This window comes from Pinus tabuliformis, chromosome 3_2 (assembly GCF_031772625.1).
Source record: "Pinus tabuliformis cultivar Carrire ecotype Pingquan chromosome 3_2, CPIR1, whole genome shotgun sequence".
NCBI lineage: Eukaryota > Viridiplantae > Streptophyta > Pinopsida > Pinales > Pinaceae > Pinus > Pinus tabuliformis.
The window spans coordinates 225,872,005-225,888,764 of NC_142302.1; the positions used below are offsets into that span (position 1 = coordinate 225,872,005).

Genomic DNA, 16,760 nt, shown 5'->3' on the forward strand with positions numbered 1-16,760 from the left:
TACAGTTTAGATCCACTCTGATGGGCGCACACTCATCTTCCTGAATGTGTACTATGTTCCCGGTATGGAAATTAATCTGTTGTATGTCAGCCAGATTATGAGGAACTCTCCTCAGCTTGATGTGGTGTTCAATGCGCACAAGTGCTCCATTATTGATAGGGAAACTCATCTTACGGTTGTTGTTGGCCTAGAGGATCATGGCCTATACAGGCTTCTTGACACTGGTGATTCTCTAGAAGTGGCTCTAGCAGCTCGTGTTTCTCCCATCAGCACTCTGTGGCATCAGAGATATGGGCATCTAAACATTCAGTATCTCTCTCAGCTATCTCGGGAGGGACTTGTGTCAGGGTTACCTGATATTCAGACTCAGCAGTTGGGAGTGTGCGGTGCCTGTCAAGTTGGCAAGCAACATCGGTCTTCATTCAAGGATGGAGAATCTTGGCGCGCATCTAAGGTACTCCAGTTAATTCATGCTGATATTTGTGGTCCTATGAATACATCTTCAGTTACTGGTTGCAAATATTTTTTGCTTATTGTAGATGATTTCAGTAGAAAGATGTGGGTGTACTTTCTAAAACATAAATCTGATGTATTTAGTATCTTTCAGAAGTTTAAGTCCTTAGTTGAAAAAGAGTCTGGCTGTAATATCATAACTCTTAGGACAGATAACGGGGGGGAATTTTGTTCTTCTGCTTTCTCCAACTCCTGTAATACCCATGGCATCAAACGCCAATTAACTACACCCTACACTCCTCAGCAAAACAATGTTGTCGAATGTCGCAACCGTACGGTTGTTGAAATGGCTTGTTCCATGTTACAACACATGATTGTTCCGAACAAATTTTGGGCTGAAGCAATGTTCATTGTTGTCTATCTTCTTCACCGATCACCTACTCAGGGGAAGACTCCAAAAGAGGTTTGGTCTGGCCGTAACTAAGATCAGTCACCTCAAAGTGTTTGGCTCGGTTGCATATGTTTGGATTCCAGCTGCTAAGCGCTCTAAGTTGGATTCCAAAAGCCAGAAACTCATGATGATAGGGTACAGTGATCACCACAAGGCCTATAGGCTCATAGATATAGACATTGAACGTCTTATCTTCAGTCGGGACGTAGTATTTGATGAAGATGGAGGGTTCTTTCAGTCTCCTCCTTCTGAGCAATGTTCTGAGGATCAGCCTCACAGTGTTCTTCTTCCGTTAGGTCCACCTGATGGGGGGGATGATGCAGCATCAATATTTGATGATGCACTGCCTGAGTTCCCTCCGGAAAATAATCCTCCTCTCGCTACTCCTATTGTTCTTGAGCCTCCTCCACCTACTCCAGATATTGGTTCTTCTACTCTCCGGCCTAAATGGTGGGCTAAAACTATTGGTGATCTCCGGGATAATGAGCTCCTTGAAGGTAGAACTTCCAGAAATAAGAGCAAATAGTAACCTACAGTAAATTTTGATCTTATGGCTAACCTACACAGTGTTTTTGAGCCTCAAACCTATTCAGAGGCTAAGGGTATACCTGAGTGGGAACAGGCTATGGAAGCTGAATTCCAGAGTCTTCAGAAGAATCACACTTGGACCCTTTCTGATCTTCCTGCAGGGAAGAAGCCCATTAGCTGCAAATGGGTGTATAAAGTGAAATACAAAGCTGATGGAACCCTAGACAAGTATAAGGCTCGCCTTGTTGCTTGAGGGTTCTCTCAGAAGGAAGGCATAGACTATGAGGAGACCTTTGCTCCTACAGCGAAGATGAGTACCATACGGCTAGTCCTTGCCTTAGCAGCTCAATTCAGTTGGAAAGTCCATCAGATGGATGTAAAGAGTTCTTTTCTGAATAGTGACTTACAGGAAGAAATCTACATGACGCAACCTCCAAGATTCAAAGTTGTCGGTCAAAAACAGAAAGTTTGTAGATTAGTCAAAGCACTCTATGGTTTGAAACAAGCCCCTCAGGCTTGGTACATGAAAATTGATAAGTACCTAACAGATCATGGCTTTCAGCGGCGTCCATCTGATGCAAACCTGTATATCAAACATACTGGTGATAATATTCTATTTGTGGTTGTCTATGTGGATGACCTTATCATTACTAGCAGTTCAGCACATTTGATCCATGGGATCAAACAAGATTTGTGCAGCACTTTTGATATGACATATTTGGGACTTCTTCATTACTATTTGGGGATTGAAGTCTGGCAGACTGAGAACAACATCTTTCTCTCTCAGTCTAAGTATGCCAGAAGTCTTGTGGGCAAGTTCAGAATGCAAGATTGCAAACCTGCCACAACTCCTATGAAACCAGGGCTCAAACTTTCAGCGCAGTCATCCTCATCACTTGTGGATGAATCTTTATTCAGGCAATTAGTGGGCATCCTCATCTACCTTACTGCCATAAGACCTGATACCAGTTTTGCAATGAGCTACATTTCACGCTTCATGACAGCTCCTAAGGCTAATCATTAGATAGTAGCGAAGCGTGTGCTGCGTTATGTGAGTGGCACTCCTGATTATGGACTTTTGTACACTCGGAGTTCAGATCCTACACTCAGTGGTTACACAGATTCCGACTGGGCAGGTTCGATTGATGACCGTAAATCTACAGTTGTGTATGTGTTTAGTCTGGGATCCAGTGCTGTCACATGGACTAGTAAGAAGCAGCAGGCAATGGCTCTCTCCTCGACAGAAGCAGAATATCAGGGAGCAGTTAAGGCATCTTGTGAGGCAATTTGGCTTCGCGTATGCTTGCGGATATGCATGTTCCCAAGGCAGGTCCTACTCCCTTGTTCTATGATAATCAGGGAGTGTTCAAACTCGCCAAGAATCCAGTCTTCCATGAACAAACAAAGCATGTGGAAACCCATTGTCACTACATTCGACAGCTTGTTGAAGATGGATCCATTCAGTTGTTTTATGTTCCCACCACGGAGCAGCGAGCAAACATCTTCACCAAGCCCCTTGGTCCTGATAAGTTTGTAAAATTCAGAGGGTCTATACGTGTTGTAAATAGATTGAGCATTAAGGGAGGGTATTAGAATAATGCTATTTTAGTGTTTAATGCTCATTTGTGTAGATAAGATCGTTTGTGATCTTATTAGCAGTTTCTTATTAGAAACTTGTTGTTTCTATTTCTTAATAGAAACTTCAAGACAAGTTCAAGGCAAGCAAGACAAGTTCAAGGCAAGTTCAAGGCAAGCAAGCAAAGGACAAGAAAATAGGACATTTGCTCGATGGATTCTAAAAAGATTGAAGTCCTTGGTGTGGTCAAAGATCTACAAGTTTCCTTGGCTAATTATCCATATAAGATCATCACCATGGATGTAGCTATCATTGATGTACCAGATGTATGGGGAATGCTCCTCTCGCGGAAGTTTGCAGCCGATCAAGGGGGGATGTATTTAGATGGATTTATCTTATGCTACTACTCCCGCAGCAGCTGGTGGTATGGTCAGATTGAATAGAGAAGTGGAAAGAAGGTATCATGTTGAAGTTCCAAAGAAGCCGGAAAATGGTGAACAGGTTGAACCACAAGGTCATCCACCCCAGTTTGAGATATAGCCCGTTCAGTCGGTTTATCTTTAGCCATCTTATCTTCCATTCCATCTTCTCAACAGAAAAAGAAGGCCCGATTTCAGCAGAAGTATGCAGCGTAATGAGGAACATTTGCACCAACTGAAGAGAGTCAAGTTCCAACAAGGGACATCTAATGAGCAGCCTATTGATCTGCCTGTCAACCGGCAGATATTCCAAATTATGCCATACCGACGACATCTGATGCCATGGGGCATCTTTTCTTTAGTATCTCTAACCTTACTCCTTTGCATTCATTTCCTTAGTTTTACTTTTTGCACTTATGTTTCGTACCTTTATATTTCAATTTGCTGATGTAGATTTTCTCTATTCCAACAGATTTTCCATATATGCATGATGATTTCGATTTTGAATGGGTATTTGATGGACTTTTTTTTTCTTGGATACAGGATTTTGGGATTCTTACTTTACTCCATGCAAGCAACATGTTCCCATATGGAGCCAGAGGTTGCACACATTTTGTTAAGGTTCCAAGGAAGCAGTTGTGCCAAGTTTTTTTCAAAAGATCTTAATCATCAGCCAGCAGTTTTTTGAGTCATCGTAAACTCATTCTGCAAATTTGTAATGTAAATGATGGTAGTAAGACCGTGTATGTATGTAACACCTAGGTAAGCCTATTATTTTGGCAATGAATTTCATCCTAGGAATTTTTCGTCTCACTGATTATCTGTGTTTCTAAACACAGATGATCGCATTTTCCCTCCAACCTCAACCTCAAAGCTAGGGTGGAATTTATTGTTGCAGTCTTAGGTGAGTCCTAGTGTTTTAATCCAGTCTTCTGTAAAGTGATTTGGGAATAATTTAAGCTATTTGGCTAATTTTTTTTATTACAAGTCACTTGGTCTACTAAATCATATTATGGCGCAGAATTGAGTAAGTTTTATGAAGGGTCTATAACGAACGGGTATTCCCCCTTTAAAGGTTGAATTATTGTAAAATCTTATGTAAAAAATATTTTAGTGCATGGTCCCTCATACATAGACACCATGGCTAAAATATTTGAGAGTGGAAAAATAATTAATCATCTCATGAGTAAATTAAATAATTTTTCTGTCTGCATGGAGTAGCTCAAGTGGCAATGGCCGTGGAAATGAAGTCTCACCGAACCGAAGATCTTGGGTTCGATTCTTGTGCTACCCTTCCCAGAAATAGGGTGAATAACAAACATGTAAAAACTCGAAAATGAGAAGGTCCTACCAAACTTACAAAAAAAAATAATTAATTTTGTTGCCAAAAGAAAATTAAATCCTAAGCCAAAAAATTAATTAATTTTGAGTCAAAATTAAAATTAATTTCTCCAACTAGAAAAATTCGTGGGTCTAAAAGAAGTCAAAATTTAGAGGTCCCCCACCAAGGAAATATTGGAAATTTCAAGAAAATTTGGACCCTTGGACTTTGGTGATTGAGTCAAAATCAATTTTTTTTAGAAAATTAGCTCAAAATAATTATTTTTGAGCTAATAAAAATGGTTTTGATGAGAAATTCGAAAAATTTTCAAAAACAATTATTTTCGACGATATAGATTAAAATATTATCAAATATTTATCAATGATCAAGATTATTTTGACGAGGATCAAGCCAACTAGCCGTTCTTTTCCACTTGGAGAAATTTCTCTATAAATAGAGGGCATTTTGCCTCTATGGATCGTCTTGATCCTTAGCTCTAGTTTGATGTAATTTTGTAAATGCTGGTGTAAAGCCATTGTCCTATTGGGAACGTTTTGATCATCATAATTAAAGACTTTGGGGTGCAGTTCATGGTGTCTTTCTCTCACTGATTTGTGGTATGTGTTGGATATATGCATTCCTATATTGTGCTTCAATTATTAAATAAATCGTTATTTCATTGTAGATGATAGGAACATTCTATTGATCAGTTTTGGGCTTATCTTGGGTGATGTGATTCATTAGATGTTCTAATGGCTTCTTCTTGAGAAAATATATAGAGTTTGCAAGTTCCCCAATCCTTGGGCTCTATGTTCACAAATTGTGGGCACAAGCTGACCATGTTTGGATTCTGAATATTTTATGTGATCTTCTAACTTCCCTAAGGCTGTGGTTTAACATTTATTTCTCGAAATACATGTAACCATTGTCAAAGCTTATAAAAAATTCCATCTTTTCAAAATGCTCCTAAGCATTGTACACTTGTATATTTTGTAAAATAAATTTTTGTAAATAATTTTATTTTCTAACCCTTGTCTTGCAGCTGGGGTTTGGAGTTTTGGGATTTTGATTTTTTTGTATATATTGGGTACTTGTAACTTTATTTGTGCAAGTGAGATCAGAGGAAATTTGCTGGATTGGAGCTAGATCTAGGCCCTTGAGGGTAATATCTAGCCTCTAAAAAAATTTGCAGGACCAGCGACCAAAGAATTTTGCAGTAAAATTGAAAATCTGAAGCAAATTCAAAAATTTGGGGAGGGTTTGAAATTTTTTGGGCCTATAGGCTCAGCGTCCTCCATTTCCCTAGTCGTCCAACCCCTCTCAGGCCCCCAGCCTCAGCTTTTCTTGGCCCTCTAGGCCTAGCTGCAGCCCTATTTAGGCTTCGGCTTGCCTTCATTCCCCTTGTCGTGGCACTTTTTTCCTTGGTAGGCCTAGTCATGGCCTCTAGGCCACTCAGCCTCCCTCATTCTCCCTACCGCAGGACTTAAAAGGCCTTTTCAGCCCTCCATCTCCCCTTGCAACCTAGCCGCAGGCCTTTTAAGACCTCGGCCTCCCCTTGAGACCCCTGTCGCGGGCCTTTAAGGCCTTAAATCCTAGGTCGTGGCCCTTTTAGGGCCACTCAGCCCTTCTTTAGCCTAACGGCAACCTTTAAAGACTTGTCGTGAGGCTTTTAACGCCTCTTGGCCTTAGCCGCTAGGCCTTGTAGGCTTTCCCTTGTGTGTCGCAGGCCTAGTTAGGCCTTGTGCCCTCTCTTCAAGCCTCTCCCTTTGTTTCTTTGCCTTCATCTCATCTTTGTTGGTTACTGTGATTTTCTGGATTGATTCTTGGTCTGTTTTGCATAAGTATTTGGCACAATCTTTGGTATTTTCAGGTTTCATAGCTCTTGGGAAAATTTTGGCAAATTGGGCAAGTAATCATCAAGGCACCTACCTTTGGTTTGACCTCAAAACCCTTGCTCATTTCACTGTTTACCTACAGCAGTCATATCTACATCATAACAGTGATATATTGCTTATGAAAGTGCTCTAAAAATCACTCATAATTTGCCTAACACACTAAGGAATTAATTGAACACATTGGGCATTTTGTTTTAAGTTAAATTGCATGATCTTGATGACTGTCATCTCTGTTTGCAAATACATCTGAAATCCCGTTTCTAATAGTGGTAAAATCTCATTTTAACTAGCCTAAAATCAACTCACAAATTGTCTTACATACTAAGGAATTAATTACTTCAGTTGGGCTATCCATCATTAGGCTTGTTTTATGTCTTATCGTTGACTGTAATAAGTGTGATCAGATCTGATATAACAATTGTAACTACACCATAAGAAGGTTGATCAACTCATAATTTCATTGGCTTAGCATTTGATATCTCATTGCTCATATTTGGCTAATACATTCTTATCATTTTGCAATTAGAAGTGGATCTAAAGTGACTTTACTTACTGCTGTCATAAATCTATTTTGACATTGGAATACAAGTAATATAAGTACTCCCATTGCTTTACACTATAAATGTTACTTGGTTCATGGTTTGATATGCTTACCATTGGGTGCTAACATATTTATTGTTGTAAGTGATTGAAGCTTCATAAGATCACATCTAACTCACTCCGTAAAGAACATGATCTAATGATCTTGTTTCCCTGAGTGAAATAATCTAAGAGTTCATTAAATCTTGGTATCTTGTCAATTGATATAAGTCACATTGCTTCTCTTTTTATATCTAATTGTGTTCACATTGGAAACTTGGTGAATAAGTGATCTCATATTGTCATTGATAAATCTACATTGGCATTGAAATTCTAAGTGTTCTAATCTAATTGAGCACATTGTGAATAATATTGGCATTTATTTCATTGAAATATCTTAATTGTTGCATCTTGTGTTGATATCTTAATTCATAAGCCCTAAGGTTTATTTCACACTAATATTTTCCTTTAACCACCATCTAAAATCCAAAATTATTTAATTTTCTTTGTTTAATTGAAACCTAATATAAATTCCTGAATATCTTACATTGTATTTCATTTCAAGTCTAGCTATTTCTCATAGATTTAAAATCATTTCAGAAACTTGATTTATTTAATCACAATTTTGAAAATTGTTAAAGGTGTACCCATAAACCTAAAATTGAGATCAGGACTAAGTTGTATTTCAATTTCACATCATTTGCTTGGGCTATTTTTCCATTAAGCAAATCTGGAATTAGATTTCTGCACTACAAATTAGATTTGCAAGTTACTTATTCAGTGATTTATTTCATATCTTTTACATAGCTTTAACAAGTGGTTTTCACCACTACTTCAAATCTGGAGAGTACCCTAAAAAATATCATAAAGCAAAATTTTGATTTATAGATTCATATAATTATAAATTGATTTATCTTAGTTGGATCTAATTGAGGTATGTTTTAGTTTATAAATGCTAGAACTTACTTTTATGAAGCATCACATCTCAATATTTTCTAATTGTTGAATCCTCTACTTTTCAAAGTCATATCTCGAGTTGGGTTTGACTCATTGGATGTATTTCATATGTAAATATTTGCATCATACATTCATCATCATTAAGATTTACGTCACGAATTTCATTGATAAGTCTCCTAGAACTAGTTTTATTTTATCATTCAAATCTAAGTATAACAAGAGAGCCAGCGAAAAGTAAGAGGAGAATTTTACTGTGGTTACAGTGGTACTCCTAGGCTTGCTTCAAGGTAGCATCCACGGATTAGGACCTTTTCCACTTAGATGCAAATTGAGGAGTGACACCCTCCAAACACTCAATTGGGGAGATGGAATAATACCATCACCTAGGGGTTACACTGACAGTCACCACGGAGAACGAATCATCCTGGCCCACAGGAGAACGAATCATCTTGTTCCATAGTCGCCACGACGAACGAATCATCCTGGCCCACAATAGAACGAATCATCCTGGCCCACAGGAGAAAGAATCATCCTGTTCCATAGTCGCCACGGAGAACGAATCATCCTGTCCCACAGGAGAACGAATCATCCTGTTCCATAGTCGCCATGGGGTATCGCAGGGAAAAGGTTGAACCTCTTACCCTATACATAGTGCACCACGAGGGGATGGTGAGTCGCCCTGTGGTCACATGCCGCTCCAAGAAGTTCCACAGTTGCCACGGAGAACGAATCATCCTGGCCCACAGGAGAATGAATCATCCTGGCCCACAGGAGAACGAATCATCCTGTCCCATAGTCGCCACGGCAAACGAATCATCCTAGCCCACAAGAGAACGAATCATCTTGGCCCACAGGAGAAAGAATCATCCTGTTCCATAGTCGCCATGGAGAACGAATCATCCTGTTCCATAGTCGCCACGGGGTATCGCAGGGAAAAGGTTGAACCTCTTACCTTGTACATAGTGCACCACCAGGGGATGGTGAATCGCCCTATTGTCACATGTCGTTCCAAGAAGTACCGCATGCCCCCGTGCAGCGCTCAGAGCTCAATACATCATACTTGACCCTCATAAGAGGGTCTCTGAACGACACCAAGTCGTTCTCGAAAAGTCAAGAATTTGACCTTTCCCAGGGGCTTTGTCAAAATGTCAGCGACCTGTTCGTCTATACCGATATGTTGGAGCCTTATTGCTCCCCGTTGCACCATATCTTGAATATAGTGGTACCTGATATCGATATGCTTGGAGCAATCATGGAATACAGGATTCTCTGATAAACGAATCCCGCTCTAGTTGTCACACAGGATCACGGTGGTATCCAAAGTAAATCCAAATATCTCACTGAAGAGCTTTCGCAACCAGACTACCTCACAGGAGGCCATGCTAGCAGCAATATATTCTGCCTCGGCGGTGCTCAAAGCCACCGACTTCTGCTTCCTACTCATCCAAGATATCGAGGCAGATTCCAAAGAGAAACAGCACGCGGAAGTGCTCTTGCGGTCCACCACACTGCCTGCCCAATCAGCATCAGTATATCCAAGTAGTCTCACATCTCTGGCAATGTATCTCAACCCATGAGTGATTGTGCCACGAAGATATCTCAACAAATTCTTGGCACCAATCCAATGTGAGTGGAGAGTCTCAACCATATGTTGACTCAATGTGTTGACTGCAAAGCATATATCTGGACGGGAGTTCACTAAGAACATCAATGCTCCAACGAGTTGACGATACTCAGTAGCATTTCGTAAAACAGGTCCAGCAGCACTACCGCTTAACTTCTTGAAGTCAAGCTCCATCGGGGTAGTGACAGGCTTGCAGTCTACCATACCCAATCTCTCAAATATCTTCATCACATATTTTCCTTGAGATAGGAAAATCTCCCTTAGCTTCTGCCAGACTTCAAGTCCTAGGAAATAGTGCATTAGTCCTAGGTCCTTCATCTCAAACTCATAAGCCAACTCCCTCTTACATTTGTGAATGAGAGGGTCTGCACCTGTTAGAAAGAGGTCGTCAACATATAGCACTGGTATGAGAGGTTTGTCATCTATAACCTTAAAGTAAAGGTTAGGTTCGACTTCATTCCTAGTGAATCCCAGCTTCATCAAGTAGCTATCAATCCTCTCATGCCATGCTCAAGGTGCTTGCTTTAGCCCGTAGAGGGCCTTCTTCAACCTGCACACATGAGATTCTCAGTCATAAATCTCAAATCCTTCAGGTTGCTCCACATAGACCTCCTCTTTGATCGAACCATGTAAGAACGCAGTCTTGACATCCATCTGATGTAGGTTCCATCCTTGCGAAGCAACAAGGGCTATGATAGAGCTGATGGTGGTATGGACTCATATTCCTAGGTCATAGCATCTTTCCATACTTGATGCTTGGCAGCTTCTGTGAATGATTAAGGCTCATTTTGAATGATCGTGCTCATGATGGTCAGGTATCCCTGATATCTATTCGGCTTATTACTTCCACGGAAGGTTCCTCTCGGTGCAGTGTGTCCTTCAACATCATCAAGTGTCCCCCTAAGCCATGAAGGCCTCTTCATAGAAGAGGAAGGCTCTTGTGGAGGAGGACCAATAGGATCCATAGGTTCTTCCACATTGGGCATCGTCTCATCTTCCTTTTCCTTTGGTTCCCTGGTGTCAGCTTCTTTAGTTCCTCTTAGAGTAGGAAGATTTTCTAGTTTGCTAAGAGACATATCTTCATCAAAGGTGATGTCATGGCTACTTTCGACTTCCCTTTGACTAGCCACATAGATTCTGTAGCCCTTAGTATTTTCGCTATAGCCCACGAAGATTCGTTTCTTTCCAGATGCTCCCAATTTATTCCTTTTCTCCTTCGGTAAATGAAAATATACAGGGCTTCCAAAAATTCTAAAATGAGATACGTTAGGTTTCTTACCAGTGAACATTTCTTCAGGAGTCTTGGAACCCAATGCTTGATGAGGGCATCGGTTTTGTACATATACGGTTGTGTTAGCAGCTTCGGCCCATAGAAACTTCGAAAGTCCTTGATCATGGAGCATAGCACAGACAGCTTCCACAATCGTACGGTTCTTCCTTTCCGCCACACCATTCTGCTCGGGAGTATATGGTGTAGTAGTCTCCCTCTTAATGCTAGCCTCATTGCAAAAGTCACAAAACTCATTGGATTCATATTCAGTCCCATTATCAGTCCTTAAGATCTTGATCTTTTTCTCGGTTTGATTCTCGATCAAGGCTTTGAAGTGTCGAAACCAAGAGAACACTTCATCCTTCTTTTTCAAGAAGTATATCCAAGTCTTGCGAGAATAATCATCTGTAAAATATCCTCCCAAGGAGTTCACAGGCATCATACCAGATATGTCTGAGTGACCAACTGCAATATATTGGTGGTCTTGCTTTGGCTTGAGGGGAATGGTCCCCTCTTGAGCTTTCTTTTAGCACATCCCGCACATACACCTTCTTGCTCTACTCAGAATTTGAGCATCCCTGTCACCATTTGTCTTACATCGGGTAGAGCTTTATAATGAAGGTAAGCAAACCTTCGATGCCATAGTTCGGACTGAAGAGATGTGTCACAAGACATGACACCTAGCGGTTCCTCCGACCTGATATAATGAATCAACTCGAAACCCAAGAGTGAAAGCATCTTTAATATTCTTTTTCCATACACATACCTTGCCATCGCTGAAAGTCACCTTGTAGCCTTTGTCTTCCATTGTTGAAATGGACACCAAGTTCTTTTTGAGATTAGGTACATAATACATCTTGTAAGTGGATTGTATTACCCTTATTCAATTGAAGAGTGACATTTCCTATGCCCTTCACGAGATATTTTAAATTATCTCCAAGAACAATTTCCAGGTTGGTTTCCTTCTCTGTTAGATTATAGAAAGCTTCTTTGTAACCAATGAAGTGCCTTAAGGCACCACTATCAATAAGCCAATTTCCCAGCGAGTCCGGGGGAGCAGTAATAGATAGAGCGGTTGGTAGATAATATTCATCTTGCTTATTGTTAACAGTGTTAGATTCATACCTGGAATTTCTTGCCTTCTTGAATGGTTGTCCTCTTCCTTGATTTCCGGCACTTCTTTTACCTCTGCCATTTGACCTGCCATTCCATTGATTGCCTTGAGAGGGATTTTGATCATTGTCCCAGTGTGAGTCCCTTTTATCAGGGCACTCCCTTGAGTAGTGACCTGTTTTATTGCAATTGTAACATCGTCCTTTTCTTCCACCCTTTGGTCCAGCCTTTCCTATGAATTTAGCCCCGGAATTGTTTCTTCTTTTAGCATGAGAAGAAAAAGCAGAGGCATGACCTTTAAGTATGGGCATTTCTTGCTCTTCCATCCTTGTTTCTTCTTGAATGCATCATTAACTTTAAATAAACTTACCAGTCTAACGTAGATTTCCTTGGAGGTGTTCAGGTCGGAAACGTCAGCCACCAAGCGTTTGTCGATAGAGTCCCGGATAATCTTCCTTGCTTTGACTTCTCCCTTGGTCCATTTGTTTCTAGCAGCAGCGGATGCATTTGATGGAGGCTCAGCAATTCCGCCTCTCACATGGTCCAACACTTCCTGCTCTTCTAAAGTTAGATCGAGAGACATCTTCGATCCGTGGTAGTCAGACTTCTCACGGAGTTTGTCTTCAGCAGGAAAGTGTGTTGAGGACCTCATGATTTTAAGACTACCTGCCAATCCTTCTCTTCGATGATTGCTCTTGCTCTTGCTTGGGCTTTGTCTTCACCTCAGCTCCGATACCATGTTAAATTATGGTATGTTCTATGCTTAGAGCAGTTTACTTATTTTTCTTCTTATTACACACAGATTAGCAATCACATATACATTAAGTAAAGTGTCGATAGAACATTAAATGATCGACAGAAAACAAGCCAAGACAAGAGACACAAGATGTGGCAACTAGCCAGGGACAAACCCCAATGTGGGGAAACCCTTTGATCAAATCTTCTTTTATCTTCAATAGTTCAGCAAAGAGAAATAATACAAAAAACTGAATTCTGTAATTTTATATCAGCAGCAGCAAACCCTAGATCAGCAAAGTCAAACTTGGTCAAACTAGATGAAATTGACCTCCAATATGCTTGGTCAATTTCCAGTTAACTTGCCCTTGAACAGCCTGAAGAAACAGCTCTTGAACAGCCCCAAAAGTACAGTCAAATTGCAGATTTCTGAAGTCAACTTGCAGCCCTAAACTAGGGCAGTCAACACCGGTCAAACCAGAGGTCAGATCACCTCGATTTTCGTGCCAAAAAATGTGGTCTACCTAGAAGAGGCAACCACACCCAATCCGCAATTCTGCAAGGTCAACGTTTGGTCAACACTGGTCAAAGAGATGACCTTCTGCCCTAGCATTCTTCTTTCTGCGTCCTCCTTGCCCTAGAATGTCTTCCTTCAACCACACGTGTGAGAGAGAGAGACGCTCTTTTCTGCACTGGAGAGAGAGAAGATGTGTGAGTGTGAAGTGTCCAAATGAGGAGGAGGCTCCTTGTATTTATATGCAAACGTTGAAGATAAATAGACATGACTGTTGGGCTTCTGAACCTACGGAAGTTTGCTGGCCGACCTGGACAACTTTTCCATAATCAAAATAAAATTAATAAATTCATATCTCCATAAATACTTATCGGAATCGGATGATCTTTAGATCAATCCTACACCTCTCGATGAGAGGAATCTAGGGAAAATATCAGTAGTCACAAATATGGTGATCCACATGGATTTTGGCCCGAGTTGCCAATTCTAACAATTGTTGAGTACAACAGTGCAGATATGTAGTGTGAGCACAGAAAGTGACTCATAAATAAAAATAGATGCAGTGTATAAGGCAATTTAGTGTGAACTTGGGAGATATACAATTGAAAGAAAAACCCAGTTCATCATTAGTGGGGATAATTATTCCATAACCTTTTGACTTTAAACTGCAGTTTGTTTTCCATTGTCAGTTTTCCTTCCAGTGGAATGCTAAGCATTCATTGGCCATTTCCATTTTTCAGCAGCCATTCCAGGCTTCGCAGATATAGTGGAAGAGTTACAAGGAAATAAAAGATCTATCACAAAGGATACAATCAACAACTTGAGGATTTCCATCTGAGATTACTACTTCTGCTGCATCTGTGCAAGCTGCAATGGACAGTCCTGCTAAACCATATCCTGAGCCAAGCTCCAGAACCCTCTTGTTCCTATATCAAAATTAAAATTGATATTGAAACTTAATTGTGCAACCAAACGTTAGCTGTATCAAGAGACATCTTTGCATACAGGATTCTGATGCCATTCAAATTAAAACAGTTCCCCAAAACTACAAAGTAGCATAAAAGAAACCAGACAACAGACCTAATGTTCGAACTACAATGAAATTGGTTAAAACTGTACAATGAAAACCTATGCACATTTATACCTGAACATGTCAGTATTCGATATGCAAAAATATGTCAGAACTTCCTCTGATGGCCAAATACCTGCATGTGCAAATAAACTAGGTCCATAACTATCATTCAATACAAAAATTGTAACAGAACATTATCATACACAGTAGCTTTGCAAGACCAGAACATTGCATAAATAAATTAACAGTGTCAAATGTGTATATTCTGCCTGACTCCCGAACCAATGTGTGTTTAAACACGTGTGCATTCCTTCATTCCTTTGCTTTACCATATCCAAAACTTTCGATTTTTTACCACCAAACCAAACCAGCATATTCCTAATAACTGGAATATAAATAATATAATACAGCCCACAATTTTAAGTGCACGGGTATGATGGTGACATTCTCGCATAATATCTAAATGAAAGAGTACTTCAGTCACTTATAATTCTAGATCAAATGCATTAGTACCACTCTCCTACAAAGACTGTAGCATGTGACGAATTGTCCACCTTCACATCTGTCCTCCTTGTTGAGATAAAAGACAACGAGAGGATCAGCTGGAACCAAACAGCGAACCCAAAAACCCCTTCAAAAGTAAAACTTAAAACAGCATTAAACAAGTGTACTAGTGTGTCCAAAAGATGTGCTAAAGAGAAAGAACCACAGCCATAACAAGAGAATCCCAAAGATATAGAACCCGTAACCTTATTCACTTGCGTAAAAGAATGATGCTTGTAAGCTAAGGAATGATCACATGATCGCACAAGGCAATGAATTCCAATGACGTTTGAATTGTATATATATACACAACCAAAGTTGGGCATCCTCCGAAGAACCAGAGGGGTTATGGACTGTTATAAACATAATAATACATATTTTAATAATAATAATAATATAATTACACTAATGAAAGGTCGAAGGGAACATACCCCTTCACATCGTTTCCAATCAACATGTATATTGTAACAAAGCTAGTTGTAATCATCATATCTTATCAACTATCTATTATTCTATATATATTCTTATATATTTGTGGAAATCTACTGTTAATCGTAATTTACTACATTTGGTGTCAAAGCCATTGATTAGAGCCAACTCTAGGAAAATTCCGCCCAACACTCAATTGCTATCGATAGAGACATCTACAGCCACCAATTTCCATGCCTGCCACCATACAATCTACCACGGTTGCAATCTGTACATGTCATGTCCCCATTTTTATCCTTCTTCATAGTGCAGCTAGGGTGGATTTCCAGGGCAGGAGGTGGCCAGGTCAGTGGAGCAGGTTTATGTCATCAGGGGTTCCGATGGAGTTTTGCAGAGTTCTTATGGGATTTGATGGCATTCGCTTGGCATATTCCACCATCTGCACAATTTGCCTTTCGTTCCGTCGCATTCCGACAACTTTCAGAAATCAACATTATTATTGGGCATAACTTAATTAATTATGCTCGAGGTGGCATTCCGAGGAGATTGATTGGTGGGACACCTCAGTGTAATAGCTCGTTGGAACCGGAACGGGAAGATCTACAAGATGGGATGGTTAGATATGAGTTTCAGTGGCCTGAGGAGACATGGTGGCCAATTTACCCTTTTCCCCGCATTAAAAGAATATTTTAATTGAAATAAAAGAGGGAAAAGTGCTCCATGATTAAAATAATAATAAAATAGAAGGTTCTAGAGGAGTCCATCAAATCTATAAAAGAGGAGGAGGAGACCATTGGAGGACATCTTGGTTTTGATATTGTTTCTTGTATGAGAGGTTGAGAACCCGGTTCTCTACTCCATTGGTAGCCCTAGGACGAAAACCCTCGGGTGATATAGAGAGATTGGGCAAGCACCCATCTCCCCTGCGTGGATTCATTCAGAATCCAAAGGTGTAATGATTGTTTTCTGTTTCGGTTTGGAGACCGAAGAGTCATTCCCGAGTATTGTATTGGCATCTATCTATATATAATAAACCTGGGTTTTGGTTGTTGCATTTCTCATTGTTCCTCATGTTGTGATTTTTAATGAGATCTTGTGCAATTTATAGATTTATGGTTCTAGTTTTACATGGCAATCTTCTAGAAAATGCATGATAGTTTCATATGAAGTGCTTGTTCCAAAATTAATTGCATTGGGATATTACAGTACACAAATTGTACCATCCACAGTTCCGCAACATTCCATATGCCTGTGAATTTCAATAAAACACTTCCCTTATAT

At 40.1% G+C, this 16,760-nt stretch overlaps 1 protein-coding gene across 2 annotated transcripts in view; it reads right to left on the minus strand.

Annotated features, from left to right (window-relative positions):
- Positions 1–16,760, minus strand: part of LOC149180529 (S-adenosyl-L-methionine-dependent methyltransferases superfamily protein) — a 184,908-nt gene that overhangs the window by 46,060 nt on the left and 122,088 nt on the right. For both annotated transcript variants that reach the window (XM_089416163.1, XM_089416164.1), the window contains exons 4-5: positions 14,580–14,640; positions 14,246–14,361 (exon numbers count right to left, since the gene is read on the minus strand). In XM_089416163.1, coding sequence (XP_089272289.1) covers positions 14,246–14,361; positions 14,580–14,640 — 177 coding nt within the window. The remainder of the gene's footprint in view (positions 1–14,245; positions 14,362–14,579; positions 14,641–16,760) is intronic.